Source organism: Cupressus sempervirens, chromosome 2, assembly GCF_028749045.1.
Source record: "Cupressus sempervirens isolate cs-2001-9-10 chromosome 2, ASM2874904v1, whole genome shotgun sequence".
NCBI classification, from domain to species: domain Eukaryota; kingdom Viridiplantae; phylum Streptophyta; class Pinopsida; order Cupressales; family Cupressaceae; genus Cupressus; species Cupressus sempervirens.
This window is the reverse complement of record NC_143119.1, coordinates 717,121,123-717,143,385: the sequence shown is the minus strand read 5'-3', so window position 1 is coordinate 717,143,385 and position 22,263 is coordinate 717,121,123. Positions and strand designations below refer to the sequence as shown.

Sequence of the window (22,263 nt, the reverse complement as noted above, 5' to 3'; positions counted from 1 at the left end):
TTCTTCTTTTGGGGGGGGAGCCTATCCTGTCTCTCTTCCTCTTCTCATCATTCTCTTATGTATATACTGGATGTATGTCATAATTGGGGGGGTCTTGATTACTCCGTCCATCCATGCATCCCTATTTATCTCTCTTTTTAGAGGAAGGTTTTTCCTATGAGGTTTTCCCTCTTTCCCCGCTTTATGGGAGATTGCATTTGCATTATGTACATGGATACCTAACATGGCCTAGTAGCTGGGACCCATTCTGCATTGCATCTTAGATTTTGTATGCTTAAGGGCATTCCCCTAAGTTTCACTTAAGGGGGGGTGTTAGTGTAAATAAGTATTTACTTGTTACACTTACTTAAGTTTACTTAGGTTAATGCATTATTTAATTATTTTGCATTATTTTATTATTATTTTAGGTGAGACACTTAGTGTTTGTGTACTCTCATTGAGTTACGCAACTCTAATTATGCACATGGTGTCTACAACACAGGAGCATGCATCATTCACTGAGTTGTCATGTTGACAACACAGTTATCCGCACTCCTCATTTAGCACATGTTGTCTACACCACAGATTTGCATGTTACACCATTGTAGGCTTATCCTCACATCATCGTACTTAATTCCGTGCTCAATGGAAGATAACCCATATCTGGTGGACATGTGTCTAGTTGTATGACATATCATGATACTAACTTCTATGCATTCTAGAAGCTCTCCTGAGGCCTTTATATACAAGCACTCCTAATGTACTCTCAAGTTGGCTAAGTTGTCATATTGAATGAATATCGTCGTTCTGATCATACTCTGTCTATTTTGGTCTACTGTGTGCTTGTGTTGAATTCTTTAGTTCTTGGGTGAATTCTAGCCTAAGCCAAATTCTTACAATTTGGTTTGTTCTTACTATAGAAATTCTATGGTTTCTTTGTCGAAGGAGAAACAAAGATATTTTTCAAAACAAAAAGAGGGTGCTTAGTGAGTTTATTTATAAACTCGCCCATTTTCAAATCATGTCTGAGGTTTTTACAGTGCAGCAAGTACCAAAAGACTCATGACTTTGATCCAGGAGGGTGCTATGATTCTTTTCTGAAAGGATGTACAGTCTATCTAATACTTCTACACATGCTCTAATCTGTTGAATGAAAAGGAGCTCAAAAGGCTAAGAGAGTACAGAGGAAATCCAAATTGGCAGTGTGAATGAGACTCGGATTAATCAAGAGAATTGGGCTTACAGTGGACAAGTTTGCCATGAATCAGTTAACTCTGAAGTTGTTGCTGACAGTCAATCCAGAGTGCAACATTATCAGTATATATCAGTAGATATGTGAATAGTTTTCCTTGCATCTTTTCATTTGATATGCTTACTTTCAGAACATTGTATAGTCCAGCTGGGACTTAATATATTAATTCCCTCTTGATACTTTGATGGTATAGACTCATGCCAAAGCTTGTGATACTTTCACCCCAATAATTTTGTTTTGATGTACCTAGCTTCTTAAACTTAAAAAGGTCTTATGAGTCAATTGTCATATTAGGCTATTATTTGATTATATTTAAACTTGAAGGAGTGTAAGGTATTTTAAGCCCCAAGTCCCATGCTTGAGAGCAACTATACAACATGATGGATAAACATTGAAAAAATTTAGGAGGTTCTCCCAGCATTGCTATTGACCACCTCTAACTAATTTAATATTGGAGGATGCTTCCATGCACAAATGTGCCAGTTGGCATTATAATATGATGTTGGCCCATTAATCTCAGGACACAGAAATAATGAAGTAGCTGATACTGTGATAATATACTAGATACTCATAACATTTTCACCCATTACATATCTGGAAATGTATGATTTGTACCATATTAATTTCAACATTTTATTTATTCTTTTGCTTCGTTCAATTATGAAAAAATCAACATTCCAACCATAAGAGTCAACAAGGCCAATTTAAGAATTTCAGGTATACAATGAAGAGCAAAAAAACTATTTTAAACCCTAATGATAATAGGATTATTTATCAACTGCCACAGCAGGAACTAGCTGTAACAAAAGAAAGGCTGAAGAGTACTGATTTACATTTGTATGATTAGCATTCAACCTCTTTCAAATGTATTACAACTCACTATGGTCAGTAGTAAGTACCATTTACCAACCCTGTATTCCCACAGTTATCATCGGTTTTTACCAACTTCTGAGAATAAAAACGCCTGTACTTGTCATCCACTTCAGTCAAGTAAAAAGTTCCTGGCCTTAGCAAACTATGTTTAGCAGAAGAAACAAAGCCCTTCGCTCCATATAGACTCTCCATCAGCTTCAAGTTACTCACAAAATCTTCAGGAGAAAACTGAATACAAGAATAAGAGCAATCAATAAGAAATGTAGAATGGTCCAAATTCCATCCAAAGACATAATCACCAATGCATAGCTAATCCAATACATAATCAATTCACAAAAACTACTGGCAAAAGGAAAATGGGATTTTTCAAACAGAGTACATAATTCTCAGCGTTTTGAAGCATACAAAGATGTTTGATCTAATTGAAGTAAAACTGTTTTTTTAGGTTTTGGTTGACACAAATATTTGACAGCATTTGGAATGGATGGAATATGTTCAAGAAGATCCTGTAAATTCAACTCCTTGTTTACCAAAACGTCCATTAGACAGATCTATACATTCAAATGTTCTATTAATCATTCATCCTTTCAACATGTACATCACTTCAACTAAGCCAATTGTCTTATTATGTCATCAGGAGTGTTGTTTCCCTATAATTCTTGCATTCTCCAACATTGCCACCACTATGGTTCTTACAAAACTGCTTATATTCCAGTATTAGAAACCACATAGTGCATCCATCAGTATCATCAGTATTAGGCAAGGAATTATACTCCCATTTCCTTAGGAAGCAAGAACATCTCCAAGATGTCCCCTTCTACAAGGGACTGCAATGGGTGTAGTTCCTATTCCTGATTCACGTGTTGGCTATTTGAAAGGGCCCATTTATCCTTCTGACAAAACCCACGTGCAAATGGATAGTACAAATGGCATGGAAAATAAAAGCCTAGATATGTAAACAACTCATAGATACAAATACTATTATGTGAAATTCTTCTAAAAACAATTGTAATCAATTTTTGAATCACTTCACTATCCATCATCAGGATAAGGAAATTGGTTTTAAGGATTGCAAATTAGCAAAATAAGTAGTGTTTGTCAAGCTCGGTGACAGAAATAACGAAGGATGTCAAATAACAAATGGCATGGGGAGGTAGTATACATAAAAAAGTAGACATGTAAGAAAATGAAGGGGGGCTTAAAATATGGAGAGAAGGGTCTCAAACAAGGTTTTTTAAAAGGGAGTGAGAAACCACTTGATAAGTAGAAAATTAAATAAACTAAAATAAATAGAGGCAAGTTGTGAAATGCAATGAAAAAACATATCAACTAATATTATAATTATAATTATTGAAAGGCTGTGAAATATTGACAGGATTGGAAATGTAATGACTTCTAACATCTTACTATATTTCATTTTATCACTGCATTTTAGCCTCTATTTATTTATTCAGTTCCATACTCCTAGATCTCAAACAGTTTCCTTCCCCCTTCACAGTCTTGCTGGAGACCCTTTCAACTTTCGGTTTTGTATTCTACTTGTAATCATAATCATAATCATACTCATTATACCTTTCTACATATGTTACTTCACTGATTATATCTCATCTTATTTGCTAGTTATTTCACATCATTTGTTATCTCTTGATTTCTTTTACCTAGCTTGGCAAACACTACTTATTGGGCTAATGTGCAATTATTTTACCTCTTTGCAATAATGATAATGGATCATGAAGTGTGATCCAAAACATTGATGCAGAAACTACAATTATAGCTGTTCCCAGAAGATTTTTTCATGGTCTCATGGACTGAAAATGAATTTTACATGATTTCAAGGACTGATATTAAACTTATGTTCATAATAATAAAATTTTCAAATCAAACTCAGCGCAATCAACTTATGGTTTAAAATGGGGAACCACTCTTACAGTTGTTAGAACACATGGACTATCGATCTCTTGGAAGTGGACTCAAAACTGAACACTATATAAAGTAGTGTTGTTGATAAGAATATCTCTATGTGCACATTTTTCATCTTTCTTTAATTTTTCTAGCAATGGTGGCAGAACAGTTCGCAGGTAAGAATTTGCAGGTGTTTGAATTGTCATTTATGCTCTTATTCTACATTTATTCAGTGCCCTATTAAAGACATTTCAAAGATTGTAACTAAACACATACTAAGTTTTTCACTCTTTGTTTTTGTGCCTTCATTATAAATGTTTTGTGCCAAGTTACTAAGGTTTTTTACTTTTGTTTTTGTTTTATAATTTATTTCTTATTTAACATTCTTTTCAGTATGTTAATTGTAAACTAGGGCTCCATTCCTTGTATATAAACAATTAAACTAACAATATTCTGATGACTCTGACCATCAACACTTGAAATTACAACTGCAAATATGCTTTTACACAGCAATATTAAACCTTCTTACACAACAACTATAACCCTTCTCTGTCACTCTAGCATATATCCGGTTTCCTTTCTGTTTTGTTTTTGTGCTTCCATTTCTAAATGTTTTGTGTTAATGATGTGGAACTGTTGATAATTGAGGATAATGTGACTGATTTGGAGAGAGAGACAACAGAAACACCAACATAGGAGGGATATGGTGAGCCACCAGTGAGGAGTGCATCAAATTCAGAGCATGCTCCAATTGAGGATGATAATACTCCTCAACAAGAACTTGCAGCAGGACCATCCAATTCGAGGACACTGAACACAGTAGCAACCTTTATTGAAATTCAATCATAGAAACAGAATTATAGCTTATGAATATTGAAACATTGATGGTAATTTTTATTTTTATTTTTATTGAAACATTATATGTACGGAACACATTTTTTACTCTACAAGGTGTATCAACTTTAATTTTGAACTATATATGAAGGAAACCAGTAACATGCTCCCTAACACCAGTAACATGCATGTTTATGAAAAGAAATCACAATTAATGTGTTTTTTGTGTTAGGAAAGTTTGCTGATTTTGTAATGTTCCCAATTACACTACTGCCAACAATCTTCCCAATGCACTAGAATAGAAGTCTGATGTACGGCAAGACTGGACGTATGGAGGTCTGGTCCGTACAGATTGGAGTGAGCAGGCCGTACAGAAGGTAGTAATGGATGGAAGACATACGGTTTGGGAGGCCATACGGTTGAAGGGGAAATGCCTTATGGATGGAGAAGGATGTACAGTTGGAGGGAGTGTGGTGAGGGGTACAAAGAGAGTGTGCCGATGGAAGAGAGGATGGGGAATGTAATGGAAGGGGCGGACAGTGTTTGCAGAGTGTTATTTATTGCTTCACCAGCTCCGAACGCTTAGAATTTGTCTTAGGTGTGCAAGTGCATTGTTGATTAATTGATGACAAATCACAAACACTTCTAAGAGCACAACGATAGAACTCCCAATCGCATGAACACCAAATTGGTCGTCATCAAGAGTCAGCGACAAAAAAATACTTATTCCAGATCCAATAAGATCAGTCCTTCAATTTATTTATGCATCGGACAAGATCCGAGAAGATAAAGAAGTCGCCGAATAACGACGATTAGCAGATATGGTGCACACGGTGAAATATCCTCATGATATTTCCAACAGCAAAATAGGGTGGCATTGAACCATTGAAACTACAACGGGCAGAATGGGGAGGGTCTTCCACCTCTGAAAGTGCACACAACCTCCTCAACGTTCAGCCTCCGAGAATACAATGAGAAATGAAATCCAATCCATGATGAATTGTAATGCCCAGCCATCGCCTTATAAAAGCCTCCAAGAAGCATGTAGAGATTTACAAGTACAAGCCGACAATATTAATTATTTCATTACTTAATTAATTTGGGCCCCACATTTATTAATTAAAATAATTAATTAAAGGATTTTTTGTTATATTATTTAAATTCAAAGACAAATTTATTAATTAATTTAATTTAATTATTACATTAAAATTTGGGGACATGACAAATCCTCGCCACCCAAAGATTGCTTGCCTTCAAGCAATCCGTCATCAGTCAAAAGGCCATCAGCTCCAAGGTCCCAAATCAAATGCAAAGTCAAAATGAGTGAATTGCAATCAATACTTCGTTGTGTCACACTGTCGACAAACTTCTGTTGTGCCACTCTGATATAAACATTGTCATGTCTATAATCTTTAGGATCCGAGACAAGCTAACCTTGAAATCCATTGATGTAATCCTTCATAATCACTACATGACGCTAGACTTCATAATCAAATAATGGTAACAATAGTTCCTACAAATGATTGTCGACATTGCTTCCACCTCTAGGTTCATGATTCCATTTTTGTGACTCTAGATTGTTATCCACACTCTCCTGTAAATTCGAGACCATGCTCTGGTGTCACACGCTGATAACATTATGATGGTTATCTTCAACATTGGCTCAGTTGTCATCTTGTTTCAGATTTTCTATATTATCGTGCTCTTGTTTTCTCTTTTGTGAATCATCAACAATTTCTCCAGCTTCAACCTTCTCATTATCTTGTGGTGTTTTTGTTGTTCTTTGTCTGGAGGAGCCATTAAAGTCTTTTTCTTGTCCATATCCTCTTGTGCATGTAACCATTTATCAATCTCTCACTTCATGCCATTGCTAAAGAGTATATTGTGCTGAGATGACGGATGCTTCATTGGCAATTCTTTATAATCCTTCCAAAATATGTCCTCCCATTCACCCATCACCCAATCTTGCTTGATTTGTTTCAATGACTCGGTCCAAGTGGCTATTTGTGATTCATGATGCTTGTCCCTAGGGTGAAGATCTTCATCAACGGCCTTGTGCCCACCAAGCGATTGAATGTCTCCTTTGTTCGTTGGTGGAGCTTCTATTGACTTATTAACTCTCTCAACATTTCACTCAAGCCATCACTCGGCATCATTATTTGATCTCAATATCCGACAAGCTGGCAAGATCACCAACTTTGATACCACTGTAATGTCTCCAATTATGCTAGTGCCAACAATCTTCCCAATCTACTAGAATAGAAGTCCGATGTACAACAAGATTGATACAAAGGTCTGGTTTGTACAAATTGGAGCGAATAGGTCGTACAAAAGGTAGAAATGGATGGAAGACGTACAGTTAAAGGGGAAATGTTGTATGGATGGAGAAGGATGTACAGTTGGAGGGAGTGTGGTGAGGGGTACGAAGAGAGAGTGTGTTGGTGGGAGAGAGGATGGGGAATGTGATGAAAGGGGCGGACAATGTTTGCAAAGTGTTATTAATTGCTTCACCAGCTTTGAACACTTAGAATTTTTCTTAGATGCCCAAGTGCATTGTTCATTAATTGATGAGAAATCACAAACACTTCTAATAGCACGACAATAGAACACCTAATTGCATGAACACCAAATTGGTTGTTGCCAAAACTTAGTGATACAAAAATATTGTTTTCATATTCAATAAGATTGGTCCTTCAATTTACATATACATCAGACAAGATCCAAGAAGATAAAGCAATCGCTAAATGATGAGGATTAGCAGATATGGCGCACCCAGTGAAATATCCGTATGATATTGCTAACAGCTGAATAGGGTGGCATTGAATCATCGAAACTGCAACAGGCGAAATAGGGAGGGTCTTCCTTAGCATTCAGCCTCCGTAAATACAAAGACAATTGTGATATTGCTATTAGGATTTAACTGTGTAGTTTTTGAGTTAAACTCATTCACCCACGTTTCATGAGTAGTAACAGGAATCCACCCCTCATGAGAATAAATGGAACACTTAGCACTCATTGGATCTAGGTGATGCTCATGGAGGTGAAGCACCGAGACTTCCTGGGAGGTCACCCATCCCAGTACTACTCTAGCTTGAGTGCAAATAACTATAGAGTTTCATCCATAGTTAAACCTGCTCCGCTTCCAACCCCATTTACGAAACCTTCACCAAGTGTTGTGCCTTATGAACCATTCATTAGAAAGCCCCTTAAGCTCATCAATTTGTAAGTAGGAGATATTTTTCCACAACAAGTCAAATTGTGATATTGCTATCAGGATTTAACTGCGTAGTTTTTGAGTCAAACTCATTGGCCCATGTTTCATGAGTCGTGATTCACAGAAATCCATCCCTCATAAGAGAAAAACTAATCCAATGAGTGCTAAGTGTTCCATTTATTTTCATGAGGGATGGATTCTTGTGAAGCACTACTCATGAAACATGGGTCAATGAGTTTGACTCAAAACTACATAGTTAAATCCTAATAGCAATATCACAATTCCACTTGATGTGGAGAAATATCTCCTTCTTATCAATACAAAGACAAATCAAATCCACTTCATGATGAATTGTAATGACCAGCCATCGCCTTATAAAGGCCTCCAAGAAGCATCTAGAGATTTACAAGTACAAGCTAACAATATTAAATATTTCAATACTTAATTAATTTGGGCCCCACACTTATTAACAAAATTAATTAAATTAAAGGCCCATTTGTTATATTATTTAAATGCGAGGACCAATTAATCAATCAATTTAATGTAATTATAACGTTAAAATTTTGGGACATGACAGATTCTGTCTTTTTGCCAATTCCAAGTCTGAAATTTTTTGGGTCAGCTGAGATATTGCTGAATCCAACTTTTTCAACTATGGTGAAAACAGTGAATTGGAAAAGAAAAATTCAATATATCAAACTATAGTCCTATCAAATTCTATGCATTGTTAGATAAATATGTAAACCCATCTCACCTTATTGTGCACTCTCTGATCCATCAATCCTTCTAGAACTAACATCAATTTTGCGTCCTATACATCCAATATTTAGGACGTTTTTGTCCTTGAAATGTGATTCCTCTATTTATCTAAGATCCTGAATTTTTCAATCAAATACATTCCCATTTAAGTTTTTAAACACCTATATTTCCAACATGTAAGAAATATTATCAATTTTATATCCTTTTAATAATGATTGACTGTAACTTTAACACATGATTCAGCAGGAAAGTGATGAAATGGCTTACAACATGATGTGAGTGTCTATCTTCATCAAATGATGGTGGTAGAGAAGGATATTGTAACATCTCATTAAACGATAGTGGTAGAGATGAGCAAAGCAGCCTCCTCATTAAACAATTGTAGTATAGACAAGTGAGAGTATATCCCCAAAAAGTTATGGCAGAAAATAGTCAACTACCTTTTGACTTCAATATCCTACACCCTCATTGTCTTGGACTCAGTTACACTAGTGTTTACACCATGTAGAGTCTCAATAATACTACTGTCCCTATATCACGTAATGACTTGATGGTTATAAATGTAATATACTTCAAGTTCAATGGATTTATTGACTATTATGTATCAATATTACAAATAAATTTCCTATGAACTTTGACATCTGACATATAATTACCTTTTTGCATATTTTTTCTGTCATGACATTGCTATCATACGTAATAGGAGATATCCTTGTAACTGTGATTTCTAGGAATTATCCTTGAGGATATTTTCATAACAAAATTATCAATTCCATACCAGAGTGAATAGACAAAGGGCAAGATATTAAGCAATTATATGTGGGAAAGCATTACTTTGCAGAAAGAATGGAAAGCATGCTAAAACTTAATATTTCAGGTATTGATGATCATTTCAAACCAATTGTAATTTGTGAATTAATAAAGTGATGCAGTTGGAGGCAACTTGAAGGTTAGCATTTTAGAGTCCAATACTTGTATCAAATCATGCTAATTTATTACAATACCTTCTAATTTGTAACCCAACTGATATTTTTTAACTCACAAAAAAGAGGAAATCCCAACACAAAAGCATTCAACAATCTCTTTGTGACTAGACTTTGTATTTCTTCAAGATATCACTTGGACTTGTCTTGGTGAATTTATGAATCTCAAATCTCCGTGTTTTCTCTCTCTTGTGCTTGTCTGATACTGATACTTAAGTGCTCTTAGAACTATATTAGCGTAGTACTGTGAACTTATCTGACACATTACCCCTGTTTGGATGCAGTTTCCATTTTTTGTTCCTTATCCACCTGATATTGTGTATCATAATTCTCTCCACCATATTGTGGCAACTTCAGTAAGATCTTAAAAATTACCATGGCTTCTGTTGAAAGCAAACCATATTGACTTCTAACTTTTTGTGTTTTCTTATATAAAATAAATGCAAGCAAGAGTTATTTTCCTCTTATCTTCTTTGAACAAAAGCAAACAAAATTCATTTTCTTCTAAGATAAATTGCACAACAGAAAATAAAAATGATTTTTTTCTTAGTTTCTTGAAGCTCAGATTCCGCAACATTGGCAAGGTGATGTTGTTCTTAGTTTCTTGAAGCTCATTTAATAAAATTAAACGAGCGTATAATTTTAAAAATTGTAGAACATCTAGTATCCTGAAAACATATTAAAAATGCTTCAAATTAGACCTTAACATTATGATTACGTCACAGATATCCTGCAGAATACAAAAACATACCTCATTTCGAGATTCAAGCTTGCTTTCAATATCCATAACTTCAGCAATGTTTGATATAGTAAAAGGATGCTGACCTTCCCGAATTTTAAAGGAAAAAATTGTAGAAGCAAGTCCACTGCCATAAGAGAACATGAGCACCCTTTGGCCTTCCTGCACCAGTAAAAAGTTATCATGACTCGAGGACTGTAAGCCAGAGACCTCCTGATTATTGTCTTGATCATTTTCAAAGAAGAAATATCAAAGATAGGATACCAGTGTGCTATGCTTGTTATGCACAATAGAAGCCAATGCTGCATATAGAGATGCTGTATACATGTTGCCTACTTGCTTTGGCAATAAAGTTGATGATTGAACTTTTGTATCATACAATGGCTTAGCAACCTGTTGAGAAACCTGAAAATATCCAAGATAAAGCCAACTTAAGAAACAAGCAATCTACCAGATGATTTCAAAAGGTTGAGAAGATTAGAGGAACCATCATTCTTCAACAAAGAGATACAACTAAAGAGTGTAGCATCAAAACTTTAAGAAAAACAAACCTTTTCTAGTTCACGGCTGTTATAGCTCTCTTCTTCAGATAGGCCAGCATAAGGTTCTAGCTTCTTTTGTGCATCCATATCAACAGAACTGGGAAGACAAAAAATGGTTTATTCATTTGTGTAATTGTGATTTCACAAAGTGTCCCTCTTTATAGTAGCAATATCTAGTTTAGATCAACATTCAGTGTATTTCTTTTGTAAATTGCATTTCTAAGTGTACGGTCCAATAACTTGAGGAAATGTTCAATAACCAAAGTTGTCAACTGTGCTGGGCTATGGCAAGGGCCTTTGACTATGCCACAAAAAGTATACACAATTTTGCAGGAGTCAAAGGCCACAGGAAAATTAGTACTGTGAAAGATTAAAACCTTTTACAAAATGTACTTCCCTTCTTCCCCAGACAGTTGTGAAATGAGACACTTAGTTTATCTGCAAGCACATTATCTGCCTCTCTTGATTGATTGAAAAGACTAAGAATTGTTGAAATGAGACACACTGAGTTTATCTATAAGCACATTGCCTGTTTCTCTTGATTGATTCAAAAGACTGTAAGAAATGAACTTGTAGGAAAATTCATCAAAGAATTTCAAATGTTCAAAGCTAGGTACATTTGATTGTAAGTGTCAACTTATCTGATATGTGAAGGAAACAGAAAACGAATTTCCTGACAAGTATTAAATGAAGGGGTGTACTTACTGTTTAAGCTTGCACCAGCTGTTTTAGGTGTACAAGCTTCCTGACTGTCAGCACTTTTCAAATTGTCGATTTTCAAACCATTACAAAGAAAAACACATGCACATTGATACTCATCCAGGTCCACAGATTTAAGCTCAGTGAGTTCTCAGCTAAATTGTCAGTTTTTCTTCCTCGTGAATAGTCACAATAGAACTATGTGCTGAGTCCTGTAGAGAAATTAGTGAGACCCTCAGAAAGACTCCCCTATAAAATACACTTTCTCTGCAAACTTGACCTCCAGCAATTGCAGACATGTTACAAAAATCTGATTTTTTATTGTTTTTTTCATTTTCATCTCCAATGATTATGATCTCAATGGTACTAAATGATTCAAACACTTTATCAAAGTGTTTTAAATTAATGGCATGTGGGTCTTAAAGGCCCAGGACAACAGTGGCTCTACCCTTCAACCCTGCCCAGTATTGCAACCAGAAAACTGCCAGGGGCACTTCCGCTGGTCCCTGCTTGCGGATGCCAAGCATATTAACCCCACTCTTGTTTGAGCAAGAAAAATAATTTTGGGCTGCAGTGGCAGGAAAAGCAGAGTTTTAACTTTTGTAGGATTGAAATAACAAGACAGCATTTTTCTCCTATTTTTTAATGAAACTTTCAGCAGTTTTTAGTCTTCAAAGTAATTGAATTTCATTTTTATTCTTTCTTTGCAGAGCCAAACCCAATATAGAGCAATGGTCAAAATGTCAAAATAGACTCAATGTTCATTAATTTCTTTAAATTCATTGTTTTGGGTGTCATGCATTATTTAGGTTTTCTGATATATGTATGCAATATTTTTATTTGCTGAGTTAACTGTTTTTATGAAGTCCCCAATCCAAGTCAAGATTTGGGCTGCCAATTGTTTGCAGTGTCTGAGGTTCGTTTTCACTCAAGTCAACAAACTGAAATGGTATTTTTTCAATTAGATCCTTTTACAATATAAAGCTTATGCGTGTATGGATGAGGGAATGGATGGAAAATAAGAATTTTTTATGTGCCTATACAGGCATACATGTCCTAGCCCATTTGATATTTTTCCATCCCTTTCCATTGCTTTATATTGGGTATAGAATTGATGATTTCAATGAATATAACTTATGAAGTAAAATTATACCTTGCACACCTTCCCAGATTCTAAAGAATCGGTTGGGAATTGACACAAAACTTCTGCAAAATTTCCTTGGTTTCAATACACTTCTACAGAGAATCTCAGAAGCTTCTAGGGAGTTCCATTCACAAACACTTCCAAAATAATAAATTAAGATAGAATCTCTTTTAGAATACCTCACTCACAATGAGTCCCTTCCTTCTCAACATGACCAATGAGACTGGGTGACTAGAGAGAAAGAGTCTATAGAACTTTAAAGGCCCAAAGTCTGATAAAAAAGAGAACACATTTCAAGAAAATACTTTCATTTATTGTTTGAAAGGAAAAAAAGTTGGAGACGAACTTTGACAATTCAATGTATTTGACATCTTCAGTTCGATCTTGCCAAAATCAGAAAAGGCTAACACTACAACAAATGAGAATAAGAATATTTTAGACACCATAAAGTTTTAAATTCCACAAGGACCTTAATCCAACATTTAGATCTTAAGCACAAACCTTGCATGTCTTGAAAAATCATTGAATAATAGTCGAGCGAAGCTCTTTTGCACAAGCTGCATCACATAACAATTCTCACTCAATAACCATTTTTTATGCTTTGCAACATATCAGCAACTATAAATCCTAAACACTGGTGTGGTTGAGAAGGACCAAACTTCTCTGGTCACAGAAATACCTTATTGTACGGAGAGTGAAAAGCAACATAATCTGCATCTAGAAGAGAAAACTCCTTCCCTTCTCCCTTTACAAACCTGGAAATCATGAATGAGAAAGTTGGCTTACATTTTTCACTCCAGAAAATGTGTCCTTTATCAGAACAAAACATGTAACCTCATAATGTGTAAAGAAACAAATTCACCTGTTACATAGCCGTTTGTAGCAAGAATCAAGTGCCATTAGGTAACAATTTTGCGAAAGTTTTCCATCTACAACCTGGTACACCACCATTTATTTTAAGCTTCTACCAAGATATTCCAAATGCTCAAAGGATCCACTGTATTCATGTCTCTTCTACTGTCTTTATCTAAAAAAATCCTTTGAAAATGTCATGAATCATACATGAAACTACCAGAAGTAGTTTTTACAAGAAAACAACATACAGCACTGATGTCAGCCAACAAAAACAAGATTTGATTCGGTCTTAATAATAAATCAGCTATTGATAAGTAGGAGATAATTTCTAGAGTAAGTCAAATTGTGATATTGCTATCAAGATTTAACTGTGTGATTTTGAGTCAAACTCATTGACCCATGTTTCATGAGTAGTGATTCAACATGAATCCATCTCTCATGAGAATAAATGGAACACTTAGCACTCATTGGATCTAGGTGATGCTCATAGGGGTGAAGCACTGGGATCTATGAGCATCACCTAGATCCAATGAGTGCTAAGTGTTCCATTTTCTCATGAGAGATGGATTCATGTTGAATCACTACTCATGAAACATGGGTCAATGAGTTTGACTCAAAATCACACAGTTAAATCCTGATAGCAATATCACAAATCAGCTATTGTCAAGCTAGCTTGTTCATTTTTTGAAAATTTAAAGTTAATAAAACAATTCAAATTGCAAACTTATATTTTATTGTTTATATATTGTGGAGCAATTCATGTTTTTGTATTCTAAATTATGATTTTGATGTGATTCAATTCTCTCTTGTTTCTTATAAAAATATATAGTTCAATTGTGATGCTAGAATTTAACCCTTTTTAATCACACACCTAAAAGTTTAAAACACATTAAGGCAGAAGTCTACATTTTATAACTGGCCATAATTTATGCACAAATAAGATAGCTAAGAGACATGGACAAATCCTAATACAGCACCAATTAACACTTTGTGAGTAATAGCCTGACCGAAAAAATATCAAGCATAAACCAGGGTTTTATGCACACTAGAGGTGGAGTTCATTGGTAAGAGATAGGAATGGTTGGTGGCCGAGGAGAAAGAGAAGAATAAGTTGTTGTTCTAATAGGATTCATTTAGATGTAAGAAATCAATTCTTAATGTTGTATATGCATTATATACTTTACATGTTCTACGTGAACCATGCCCAATGGGACCTAAGAGTGTGCCCTCATTAGTAAATATGAGGATTTGTGTTTATTGAGAGCGATGTACCCTAGAGGAAAAAAAAAGGTGGGCAGTCATGAGTGGTTTTCAGACCCTTGGTTTATACCCAGTGTTTTGTAATACCGCTTAGCAATCTTTGATACTAAGTGTGCCTTAGTAATGTGCCCACAACTACTTGCAAATGGATTAGAGTGAGAAACTTCTTATTGCATTGTTAATGACCAAGTTAATGCAGTAAGTGAACGCTATTTTTTCTGGGTTTTTACTTTTTCCCAAAAGGTTTTCCTAATCTTATTACATTGTGGATGCGCAAAATTGCAAATATTTCCTTTCAATTGCATCTATATATATAGAGTTTATACACACTAACACACATATAAGTATACATATATATTACTCCAAGCTTCTATGATTCTAGACAGCCCCTTAATTGTTTGAACTTTTTGCCAAATAATTCAATCGTTGTATCCATCTACCACGAGTTGCTAGCCTTATTGAGCTAGCCAATTTTTATAGGTTATGCTTTGTGTAGCACAGATACTGACATATGACATCCTATGCTCCATGGGGACGCTTCCTTGCTAAATTCTCCCCGCTCCTGCCCCAGGGATGGTACAGGGACATGGGGACAGGACAGGAATTTCTCGTCCCCAAATTTGATTCCTTTTCCTCAAAAAAGGTAACATTTCCAAAATGGCACTTTGAGAGCAGCAGGGTACAGGGGGATGGGTAGAAGTATCTAGGATGGCTAGGGGATGAGTTAAGTCCCTACCCGTCACGGGGACTTCTAGTCGTTCCCTATGGGTCAAGCCATTTTTGAACTGCTAATGTTAAAAAATAAGACATTTTTAAATTTAAAAAACAAGGCTGATTTGTCCCCAAAGACACCTGAACCACATTTAACAATACCAAAACCTAATCCAAGCATAAAATAACCGAAAAATAAAAAAAGAAATTCATTTTCACATTTGCAAAGGAGAAGAGAAGCAAGAGGAGCAACAGGTCAAGAAGTGAACTATAGTGAACGAGGAGGCTATGGCATTGAATTTAGACTCTTAGAAATACCACCTACTGATTATGGGCAGCTATATATTAAGCTCCTATGTATATTGTTTAGCAGTTAGCTATGGTATTTACATTTTAATATTATTACGGACAGCTGATTATGCAGTCAGACTTCTATGTTGTTGTTCACTGATAAGTATTTTAGTTATAATAGAATGTCCATTGTTTACATTTCAATATTTTATGTCATTTCCTGCATGAAACTTGAAGCCTTTGGGTATTTTTGCTTTATGTACAACATATTTTTACAATGAAAGGCATATTTGAATTCTTGCTCTATATAAAAAAAAAGTCTCCTATTATTTTAATAGCTGTCCCCTGATGCCCCGTCCCCTACACTTTGGCTTTAATCTGTACCCGTAGCGGAAATATGTCCCCGTCCCCTAAAACATCCCCATCCCAGAAACTCCATGGACCATAGAAAAAATCTTTAAAATCATCCCCAAACATGGGTTCACATGCATGCTCAATCCCAAGGAATGGATAAGAGGAGGTGCTTCTACTTTAAAATCTATAGATTGTATTGTAATCCTTGTGATTTGGATTCTGTGAGCTATATGTAAGGGTAGAAAATTTGATGCATTTCTTTAACCTATACAAATTGGAAAAGCTAAATAATTATGGTGCAAGTGGGTCAGACAGTTTCTCTTGTCCACAAGCAGCACCATTGAAAACCTATATTTCCTTGGGGAATAAAATGATCTAAGACTGCAAGCTATAGCCTCTTTGTCTGAACAATTCGCAAACTATCTATATTGCTAAGCACATTAGGATCATCAAATTGGTGCACCATAAATGAATTAGAGGCCCCAGCTTCACAAAGATTCTGCTGATCAAAAACATCTTCAGCAATGATGGTTGTTGTCTGAGAAAAGAAAGGCATGTGCTTGATGATAAACATAACACTTCATAAGACAAATTTACATGCATATCTATAATCACAATCTTTTCTGTAGAGCTAAGCTTTGAAATAACACTTAGCTGGATATTAGATTCTTCTTTAAGGGTCCTTTTCAAACTTCACATGCTCAGTTCAGGAGGGCACATTGGGATTTATTCAAAATTTCAAACATCAGAAACAGAAAACCAAAGACAATACAATTGAAAGTTTGTTACTCAAGGTGAGATAACTTTTTATGTTGGCCCTATGCCAATGTACAACAGTACACAGTCAGTGTGACCATATATTACTTTGTTTGCTATAAAGTTGCTCAGATTTGCACTTAGTTCCCTTGCTGAATCCATGGATGGTTTAATCTTTATAGTTCTGATGAGGTTTTCCTTTTAGCTTTGACTCCAAAAACTCAGGAAAGAGACAAATTGCTTCCTAAACTCAGGATTCAAAAGAAGAGAAGTCAAAACTTACAATGATTAACCATGGCTTTATATTGCACTATATTTTTACTTTAATGCATAATCTGGAAGTAGCTGATTTTTAGTACTCTGAAATGAACTTAAATATAAAACAGGAACATAAATATAGTTTTTCTAAAATACCTATAGCCATAATATCAACAGATAAGTAGTGGCGAGTTTGACTGGGGAGCAGAAGAACAAGCAAGCTGGGTTTACACTGATATGAGCCAGGAAAAAATAATTGAGTAGAGCAAGCAACAACAATATAGAATGTACAAAAGCATGAACTATTATATATGGTCATGAGTCAAGACCATAGGAACAAGAGGAGCTAACCGGATACTCGCTGGCAAGATCGGGCTTATAAAAGTCATATGCATGAGCCATGTGTGTTCCCCTGTAATTTTTCTCAATTGCTATCGGAGCATTGGGCCCTATTAACATAGCAATAGCAGCTGCTCCACCTGTAGGCCGAGCTGGCCCTTCAGCATAAACCTTCAATAAGAAAAGAATGTCATTAAATAACAAAAGTAATTGCTAATATATACAGAACAATTACTGAAACCTGTTGAGAAGATTCACATGATATACTTTAATTTAAATTTTCTTTAGTAGTCGCATTACTGAAAGTGAAGAATAAACTGAAACTCCCTTCTTTTGAAGTACATGCAAAAAACAGGAAAATATATTGATAATAGTAGATATATACTAAAAAATATATTTATTTCCAAAATAATTCCCCAAAATTCTTATTTGATGTAAAAGATAATTTAACAAAGGAACCAGTAAATATTTCACTATATTCCCCAAAAGTCAAAACAAAGACACAGGCACTCTTATAATTCAGATGGAATCATCTCTCTATTTTAACATCAAGTACAGAAACCTATGGTAAGACGTCGTTCAGAGGAAGGAAAGGGGTAAATACTTTTGAAAATATCTGAACACTCTAAAATCTAAGAAATTCGACATTAGATGCACTTGATTAGTTTTGCGCTTAAAATATCTCAAATCAGGCACAGGTATACATAAAATCCACAAAAAATACACCATTACAAAAGTGCTCCACTAAGAAGAACAATTTTTCAAAGGAAGTATATTCATGGTATAGATAAAAGAGCATACTGCACTATCTGTAGCTACAACAAGACCATAGCGTCCATCCCATGAATTGCTTTCAACCCAGTTAATACAGTTAAATAAAGCTGCAGTTCCACCATAGCATGCATTTGTTGAGTCCACGCCTTCAATTTCAGTATTTCCAAATTTCTGTTCAATTACAAAGAACGATACTCTTTAGCACAATAACTAAGGCATGACAAACCCTATGATTGTGAGAAAGCAAGTATTTGATTTTGTAGTATACAAGCTCAATCGTGCAAGATTTACATCTTTCTTCTGCCACAAAAGTATGCCATAACAATGATATGATGAAGTTTGAAACCAAAGCTAACAACAATAAACAATTCAAAGTTTATAAATACTCAAAACAAACTTGGTATACACCTCTGTAGTGTTTAAGCTCTCAAATCAGATAAGATTCAAATATCTCTTTTATGACAAACTCAAGGCCACAAAGAAGATACAGAAACAGTAAAGAATATGAGATGAAGAGATTTATCATTTATCCAGTAATGAGAATGCAGATTATCTATGGTGATTAATTATCATGGATAAGAGATTATTCTTTGAAATCATAGTTGATGGGAGGGGCTTGGGTGGCGGAGTGATGGGGGTTGAAAGTGCAGCCCAAGGAGACCCTAAAACTGATTGCTTAAGATAATTCTAACACAAAATGTCACTGATTAAAGCTTTGACCAAGTCTTATGTTCATAAAAATCTAAACCCTGTATGATCCAAATGCAGTTGTTGCTCGAGCAAGCTCTAATCAGTCTGGTGAATTTAACAACTGAGCTTAAGATTTAAGATAATAACAAAGGACAAATGACAGTGTGCCAAAGGTGACATGTCAGTGTAACAAAGATGAAATGTTATGGTTGATTTTGTTTTCAGAATGTAATACAATGAAAATCACAATTGTCTAGCTTAATTCCAAGACCATTACAACAGAATACCAAATAAAAAATTGTAACAGCTCAGAAAGTTAGGATCGGAAAACAAAGCATGTCAGGTTTCATTTTCTTTATCTTAACTAAAGATAAAACAAAAGAAGGCATGGGCTTGGAAAAGAAAAGTCAGAATGTTTCAAGAAAAATAAAAATAAAAGAGTTTGTCTTGGTCTATATTGTATCTTTATACGAAATTATTTCTTTGAAGCTATTATTATTATTTGACAAGGGTAACAGCTCACATGGATATCAAGAAGTCTTCGCTTTCATTTATTCAACATTGGCTGCTATTACATTCAAATATTTAATAATGACTAAAGATCCAAATTAGCTTTGCTGGGTACCAGCAGACCAAGTTTAGAAGATATCAAATAGATTTTTTTTATTTTCCAAATTTAGCTGGGATTGCATTATATAAGCTCCAATATTGAGAAGACCTGTATTAGCCTTGCTGCACACTTGCAGATAATATGTTTGGAATTTTGAATAGCAAACAACTTTAGGGTGGTGTAGAAGCTGTGCAGAATAAATTCTTTTATCAAAATTGAGCAAAAGATGAAATGTTCAATAAAACCTAAAGAAGCAAATTGTTTGGTTGCAAACCACTTAAGCCCCTTTACACAGGAAAGCTGCAGCAGTACAATAACAAATAACTGTTTGCTTTGACTACATTGCAATGCCAACCAATCAGACATAATTTATATCATAGACCAGTCTATATTGGACAAATCTTAATCTGTGTTCCATGGGGACACGTCCCCTACCTTGGAACCCTCATTCCCGTCCTACGTACGAAATGGGGAAGTGAGGAAGCAATTTCAACATCCCCTTTTCGGCCCCAAATTGGGGGCGTTTCAGAAATACCAAGCTGGAAAGGTTCGGAAACTCAGGAACAGATTTAGGTACCAGGGATGGTTGGGGGACGGCTCAACTGTCCCCCATACTCAAATCCATCCTCTTTTTCTGAGCAGGCAAAAATGTTGACTGGTTTAAAAAAAGAGTTTTTTCTAATTTTTCTAATGGACGTGGCCCCATGTGGGTATTAGAGTCAATCAAAGAATGCCAAACCCTATGAACTTGATTTAGATTCCTTAAGTACAGCCATATATTTGGCATATATCATTTGCAGATACATTATTAATTTATTGATTTTGATTATTATGGACATATGATTATATAGTTGACTGTTTCTACATTATTGTTTACTGTTTAGTATTTTAGTTGGACTTCTCTTAATATAATTTTGATCTCATGCATGAAACTTGGAGCCTTTGGGCAACTTTGCTATATGTACACCATATTTTTAAAATGAAAGTAAATGAATCTTGTTACTTTGCTATGTATTCATTATACTGAGCTTCTAAAGTGTCTATGGTGAATGGTTTGACTATGTTATTTTCTGCATTTTTTAATTCTCTCTGTCTATATAAAAATAAAAATAAAAATCCCTTATTTTTTTAATAGTTGTCCCCTGCCATCCCCTAAAATTTGGCTTTGAACTGTTCCAGTACCAGAAACACGTCCCCGTCCCCGAAACTTCATGGAGCATAGATTTGAAAAATTGAATGTCTTGGACTTGAATTAATGTAAATATTCCAAATTAAAACAAATGAAAGGAAATTTTATTTTTAAACATACAACTCAACAAATTATTGAGCATATCAAACAACACAGGGACTTGTAACTAGAATGAATTTCAAGATAACAAATCTGCAATTTGAGAAATCAGTTTTCTGAAGAGAAAGAACCTCAAAAATACACATCAACCAAGTTTTTATTGATTTGCTTTTGTCAATAACAGTTTCACTGCCAACTTCCAGGCGACCAATTTGTTTTGGATCGATGGCATACTTTTCCAAAAGGGATGTTACAACTGTCAAGCTGCAAGGAATTCGTTAGAAGAATTAGCTCATGAAATCATAATTTTAAAAGTAATGACAATATGAAATTCAAAAAATGCATGGGATAATTTCCCTTCCATAAATGAAGTATAGTTAGTGCAATAAACAAGAGGAAGCAAACCATGTGGCACCAAAACACTTTCTGAAAGGAATGACGACTGATCAGTTATATGGTTTTTTATATCTTAGAACATTAAACATTCATAGTTATCACAATACCTCTGAACTTTGCAAAGTAAATAGGAAATGGATAAAATATTTGTCATTTTTACACAACGAAGTGGACAGTCACCACAACTTGAATGAGCAACACAAACATTATTCATCTAATAAATGATATCTTGTATATTATATGCACAGAAATTGATTCAACCCTAACCATTGTTATTCATTTACCTTTGTATAAATCACTGATTACGGAGAACCACAACCCCAGCAACTTAAAGAAGCAATGTAAGTGTATAGTCACAAGATAAAAGATGAAGTTGCATATTTTGCACACATGGATATTGATTTCAACCCATCCTTTGTCAAGAATTTCTCACATGACCACACAAAACCATGTGCCCAACTTTTAAGTCGTTATTGATTACACAGAAAATTATCAAGTTCCAATGTACCATACAAGTTCGAAATAAATTTTGGGGCAGTAAATACAAGCATAATCATTAGAAAAATCTATGTATAAGATGCCTCAAGATATCATTCTCAAGGCACCTAATTTTGAATGAATTGTTTATTAAAGTGGAATATCAAGCCAAAAGTGATATCTCTAGACATTTTTTAAATAGATCTTCTTAAAGATAGATATGTTAGGTTTAGTTTAGAACCATTTTAGATTATTATTATTTATTTACATTGTTCCTTCTTTAT

The 22,263-nt window shown here is 34.9% G+C and overlaps 1 protein-coding gene across 1 annotated transcript in view; it reads right to left on the bottom strand.

Annotated features, from left to right (window-relative positions):
* Positions 1–1,839: 1,839 nt before the first annotated feature.
* LOC149575384 (hydroxymethylglutaryl-CoA synthase-like) overlaps positions 1,840–22,263 on the bottom strand; it is a 35,880-nt gene continuing 15,456 nt past the window's right edge. Inside the window, exons 3-12 of the mRNA XM_089815142.1 lie at positions 21,238–21,370; positions 18,546–18,689; positions 17,757–17,915; positions 13,783–13,856; positions 13,600–13,675; positions 13,422–13,477; positions 11,087–11,174; positions 10,800–10,940; positions 10,548–10,697; positions 1,840–2,332 (exon numbers count right to left, since the gene is read on the bottom strand). Of these exons, the coding sequence (XP_089671268.1) occupies positions 2,117–2,332; positions 10,548–10,697; positions 10,800–10,940; positions 11,087–11,174; positions 13,422–13,477; positions 13,600–13,675; positions 13,783–13,856; positions 17,757–17,915; positions 18,546–18,689; positions 21,238–21,370 (1,237 nt within the window). The 3' untranslated portion in view covers positions 1,840–2,116. The remainder of the gene's footprint in view (positions 2,333–10,547; positions 10,698–10,799; positions 10,941–11,086; positions 11,175–13,421; positions 13,478–13,599; positions 13,676–13,782; positions 13,857–17,756; positions 17,916–18,545; positions 18,690–21,237; positions 21,371–22,263) is intronic.